This window comes from Antechinus flavipes, chromosome 2, assembly GCF_016432865.1.
Source record: "Antechinus flavipes isolate AdamAnt ecotype Samford, QLD, Australia chromosome 2, AdamAnt_v2, whole genome shotgun sequence".
Lineage (NCBI taxonomy): Eukaryota > Metazoa > Chordata > Mammalia > Dasyuromorphia > Dasyuridae > Antechinus > Antechinus flavipes.
This window is the reverse complement of record NC_067399.1, coordinates 512,243,576-512,249,961: the sequence shown is the minus strand read 5'-3', so window position 1 is coordinate 512,249,961 and position 6,386 is coordinate 512,243,576. Positions and strand designations below refer to the sequence as shown.

At 35.0% G+C, this 6,386-nt stretch overlaps 1 protein-coding gene across 1 annotated transcript; it reads left to right on the top strand.

Annotated features, from left to right (window-relative positions):
• The first annotated feature begins 5,214 nt into the window (after positions 1-5,214).
• On the top strand, positions 5,215-6,156 carry LOC127546849 (olfactory receptor 10G3). The gene has a single exon (XM_051973779.1). It carries the CDS (start codon positions 5,215-5,217, stop codon positions 6,154-6,156), a length of 942 nt encoding a protein of 313 aa, XP_051829739.1.
• Positions 6,157-6,386: the final 230 nt, after the last annotated feature.

Sequence of the window (6,386 nt, the reverse complement as noted above, 5' to 3'; positions counted from 1 at the left end):
AGACAGAATCTACCAGCTAAATGTGTCACCATTCACATTTAACTTCCCCATTGCATTACCAGAGTACCTTCCTGGAATTCCCAACTACACTACTACTTGTAGTGCCTTTATCACACACACACACACACACACAAAAAAAAAAACTAGCTGCTTAGGTGCATAGAAGAAGCTCATGCCAATCTTCATAATAATTGGGGAAGTGAAATTAAATAAGGGAAATAAAAAGAGAGAAGCTTAAACAGAGCAGAATCTTACTTGATAGTGCAAGTCCCAATTGATTCATAGAACCTTAAAGATCAGATAGTCCAAATATTTTATTTTAAAAGTGAGAAAACTAAGGCTCAGAGAGCTGAAGTGCTTTTGTCCAAGATCACAGCACTAGCAAATAGGACATAATCCACATTCTCTAACTCAAATTTCAATATGCTTTCAAAACTCAATCCAAGTGACACTTTCTACTCACAGACTTTCTTGATTCCCTTCCCCAAAACTGAAATTATATGTATATAAATTCAAACAGCTCTTGTATTTTTTTATCTACATGCTTTCATCCCCATAGAACATAAGCTTTGTGAGGACCAGAGAGATTGTTTTCATTCTTGACACTATATCACTATCTTGTAGCACAGTGCTCAACACAGAGTAGATGCTTTTTAAATGCTTGTCACTTTTGAATTTCTACTAGCACATATATTTAGTAACACAGTCAGTGGGTAAAGGACTACAAGTAAAGGACTACCAAATTGAGAAAGAATAAATTCAAGAAATTTCATCTCCTGGGACTGAGTATGTGATTAGCTCTCTCCAAAAATCTCAGAAGTAACTTCTTCTACAGTGTGGTTTAATAATGGTTTCATGATTATATAAAACTGTCTTTCTATCTGACATTAGGAGGCAGTCAACTTCTACTGTAATTAGGGAAATTCAATTCTTAAATTTGGGAATATTGAAAAAAAAAGGAATTCAGGGAGTATTCAGAGAGAAGGCCAGGAACCTTCATGGAGTTTATAGAATGATCTTAATATATGCAGAAGAATGTCTTTTTTATCAGAGGAATGTCTTTTTTTAAAATAATTATAACTTTTTATTGACAGAAACCATGCCTGGGTAATTTTTTACAACATTATCCCTTGCACTCACTTCTGTTCCGATTTTTCCCCTCTCCCTCTACCCCCTCTCCCAGATGGCAAGCAGTCCTATGCATGTGCATACAGATACAATATATGTGTGCAGAACCAAATAGTTCTCTTGTTGCACAGAAGAATTGGATTCAGAAGGTAAAAATAACCCGGAAAGAAAAACAAAAATGCAAACAGTTTACACTCATTTCTCAGTGTTCTTTCTTTGGGTTTAGCTGCTTCTGTCCATCATTGATCAATTGAAACTGAGTTAGATCTCTTTGGCAAAGAAATCCATTTCCATCCAAATACATCCTCATACAATATCGTTCTTGAAGTGTATAATGATCTCCTGGTTCTGCTCATTTCACTTAGCATCATTTCATGTAAGTCTCTCCAAGCTTCTCTGTATTCATCCTGCTGGTTATTTCTTACAGAACAATTATAAGAGGAATGTCTTTTAAACTGAGTTTTGCTCTACAAGCTAAATGTGATTGGCCAATTACCATGCAGTAAATATGGTAAGATTTATATTCTTTATGACTTTCAGACAATTGAAAATATAGGTTGCTATAGGTAATCATTTCTGAAATCCTGTCACTTCCTTTTTCATTAATATTACACTTGATAAATACAAAGACTATCAGCAAGAGGATTGTTACAGCTGTCTTTTGGATTGTCTTTGTTGAATAATATCATTTTTTAAAATTTTTTCCCTTCTGTTCTCTTCTTCTCCCTAAGCTAGTTTATAAAACTCTTAAATGCTTTCAAAGTTGTATCACTTAGAGGTGATTACTTTAGTAGTTCATATGGATTTCCTTTGCATGTACTTGAACTGGTTCATCTCTTCCCAATTTTAAATTCCAGGATAACATTTCTACTTTTAGGTGATATGGTTAAAATGAGGTGGTTCTACAGTAATTCTTAACAAAAAATCATTATAGAAATGTGCCTAATCCTGTTCCATTTTTCATCTACACTGGGGCAGCTAGGGTCTATCTATGGAGTGCTGCACTTGGAGTCAAGAGTCAGGAAAGCCTCAGTTCAAATCCAGTCTCAGACACTTATATACTCTGAGCAAATCAGAAAATTTCTGTTTTTCTCATTTTCCTCAACTATGAAATGGAGCTAAGAATATGTATCTCCCACTGTTTTTGTGAGGATGAATTGAGATAACTTTTGTAAATCACTTAGCAGAGTAAGCACTATTAAAATATTAGCTATTATTATTATTATTGAAATGATGTGGCTCAACTGAGTCACATGCCAAGATTTCTATAAATCCATTTCTGTTCTCATGCTATTCATCATTTTATAATGCCATATTGTTTATAATCTTCTATCATCCTTCTCCATAGCATTTTGTATAGATATTTGTGTTATAAACCAATGTTGTCTTTGCCTGACTTACTACTTAGCAAGGACATTAAGTACTTGCTGCAGTTACGTTCAGTGTCTTCTTTCCATTGTTTTTCTTTCTTCCAATTAAATGTTGATTTTAACTTTTGATCTAACCAATTGATGTTTTGAGCTTATCTTATCAGATGATTCTGCTATATCTTCTACAATTGTAATTTGTATCAAGTAAGATATAGCCAATTTTATTTTTTTTATTTGTGAGGTTGTTTTCTCTAGCATTTCTGACTATTCTAAAAGAAAATATTTGTGGTATTTAAACGGGAGCTTTCTGATTAATCTATAAATATTTGTCCTTTTTCATTTGTCACATCTGAGTGATATTTTCCCATGTATTTTTTGCCTTCTGTCCTTAAATCCACCTATATTTTGAAGTCACTATCAAAATTTATTTTTATTTAATTGGAAAGGTCATATCTAGTTTGCCAAGGATTTTCTCTGCTGCTCTATCCTTCACAATAGATGCTGGTATCTAAGTTGCAACTAAGTATCACAGTGAGGGCCACCTCCAGTTGTCCTCATCTATATCTGGCCACTGGACCCAGATGGCTCTGTAGGAAAAAGTGAGGTAAATCATCTTGCATAGTCCTCCCTAACTCAAATCCAATTCATTTAATTATCATGGCATTAATTCCCTAATGTCATGATCCTCCATGAGAACAAAAGACAAACAACAAACAATAGCAACAATAAGTGACACAATGCTGGACCTTGAAGAATCAGGAAAAGCTAAGTACAAATGGAGCTCTGACATTTACCAGCAAGTTTTGTGATCCTGGACAAATTATTTAATCTCTGTCTACCTGAGTATCCCTCTTCTATAAAATAATGATAACAATAGTACTTACCACTCAGGATGGTTGGGAGGTTAACAAGAAATAACATTTACAAAGCACTTTGAAAATATTAAAATATTATATAATGATGGCTATTATCATCATTATTATATTGCTTATACTCAACATAAGCACAAGATTGTCCCATGGAGCAATTTTTGTTACTGCTATTAAGGATTCAGTTAAACCAAGTCCTATGTTTATATCTCAAATCTCTTAGCCACACTTTAATTTATTCTCTTTGCAAAATTTCTATTTGTCTTCTGGTTTCATTTATCATGGAAATGGCAATTCTGATGTTCGTTGTTTATCAATGGACAATGTCATTGGACATTGTCATTTTCTTTGTCAGTACACAAAGCTCTCACTCACATATAAAATATCAAAAATTAAGTCAATATTTACAGATGGTCCAAACACTTTCTCCCTCCTTTTGTTATTGCTGTAATACCATCATTGTGAAAGCAAAAGAGAGGTCACATAGCACTGAGGGAATTTTTTAAAGCAGGTGTACATTGTCAAACAATTCATCACTTAGTAATCAAATTACTGATGGTGAGTACTTCCAAATTTAGCCAATTGGGGCTTTGGACAATAGACTCAGTCATTCAGAAATATACACAAATCCTTTGTAGCATCATAGAATTTGCCAGAACTAATGTTCTGCTTATTCTATCTTCAAGAATGCAGTCTTTCTTCCACAATATAAGATATTAGAATAGGATTTTTGGGGAGGAAAAATAACATCAACTCAACATATAGGCCTTAATGTCAGTCAGTCAATAAACATTTATTAAGCAACTAATAAATGTGACAAGCACTGAGCTAAGCACTGGATGTTTAATATAACGTTTTATTTGTCCTTTGCTTACTTTGGGAGTCACTTACTATACGTATTGTTATTCCTATTTTACAGATAATAAAACTGACTCCAAATGTCTCAGGATAGTTGTCCAAAGTCACACAATTAGTAAGAGTTTGAACTAGAATTTGAACCTTGATCTTTCAAATTCCAAGATCACAGAGCTTCTTAAACTTTTTCCACTTGCAACTCCTTTTTGCCCAAGATATTTTTACATGACTTCAGGTATATAGGTATATAAAATAGGTATGCAAATCAAACATTTACTATAGTAAATTATAATTTTGCAACCCATATGAGACTCCATATGGTGTTGCAACCAAGTTTAAGAAACTGAAACTATACCACATATTTGGTCACCAGAAAGTCATAAGCCTCTTTGCAAATGAATTAATTAGCATTTTAGTTTTATCAACCAATCATTTGTGTCATAATGAACCAAAAACTAAGGGTCTCAAATGTATTCTGTTCCTTCAGTGACAAACACATATCTGTGATTTGAGGAACCAACCTTATTAAATTTAGAAAGGCATATCATCAAAAAATTGTCCATCAGGTAATGAATGTTTTCAGCTACAGAAACTCATTGTGAGCATCTCCTATGGAATGGAAGAAGTATGTAGTGTGCATGAATGGAGCAAGTACCCATATTGAGAAAGTCAAATCCTTAAAGTATTGAAATAAACTAAGGAAAAGTTCTACTCTTAAGCAAAGTAATTCTAAAAATACTCCCTAAAGACTAGTGTTTTCTCATTATTATCTCTCTGCCCAAGAGAAGACACAAACTTTCCCCTTAAAGTTTCCATCTTTATATTATATGTAATATATTTCCATATTCATATTATAGTCTCTTCCTCTAGTTCCTCCTTGCCTCCAAACCAATGATTTTACATTCAATTTATTGCCATCTTTCTCTAACTCCTCTTCATCCCCAGTTTTGTTATATGTCTTGGTCATTCTTTAGGTGAGACCATTCCAGAGGATGGAAAGAACTAACAACACTCAATTGACAGAGTTCATCCTGACAGGGATTCCTTACCCACCCAAATTAAGGACATTCCTCTTTTTATTCTTCCTTGTCATCTACACTTTGACACAAATGGGCAATCTACTCATCTTACTCACAGTCTGTATTGACTCCCAACTCCATGCCCGCCCTATGTATATTTTCCTTGGTGTCCTGTCCATCATTGACATGGGAATCTCCTCCATCATTGTTCCACGGCTCATAATGAACTTCACTGCTGGGATTAAGCCTATCTCATTTGGTGGGTGTGTAGCTCAGCTCTATTTCTATCACTTCCTGGGCAGCACCCAATGCTTCCTTTATACTCTAATGGCCTATGATAGATACTTGGCCATATGTCGACCCCTGCATTATCCTATACTAATGACCTTGAAGATCTGTTTCTTGATGGTAACTGGAGCATGGATAGCTGGCTCTATCCATGGTGCTATCCAAGCCATACTCACATTCCGCTTACCATACTGTGGTCCTAACCAAGTGGATTATTTTTTCTGTGACATCCCTGCAGTTCTAAGGCTGGCCTGTGCTGACACAACCATCAATGAGTTAGTGACTTTTGTGGATATTGGAGTGGTAGTTGCCAGTTGCTTCTCTCTAATCCTGCTCTCCTACATACACATAATCCGAGCCATTTTAAATATCCGCACAGCTGATGGAAGACGTCGTGCATTTTCCACCTGTGGAGCCCATGTGACTGTGGTCACAATTTACTATGTGCCCTGTGCTTTTATCTACCTGAGACCAGAAGCCAATAGCCCCCTAGATGGAGCAGCTGCTCTGTTCCCCACAGCTATCACTCCATTCCTTAATCCCCTGATCTATACTCTAAGAAATCAGGAGGTAAAGTTAGCCCTGAAGCGAATGATAGGAGACCGCAAGGGTATGAGTAAGAACTAAATGATTCTGTCCTTATTGAGAATCACTCATATTTCAAAAATTTGAATATTATGTGTTAGTGAATTTATTGAAAACAAGCATATCAGTACAGAATCAGAGACTTAGGAGACACTAGTTTCTGCCTAAAAGGAATGAAATAAACATTTTCAGTTTTAAGCAAAATTGCATCTCCTGTTAAATTCTCATATTGTTCAAAAAGGGCCATTAAAATACAGTGTTTGGTCAATGCA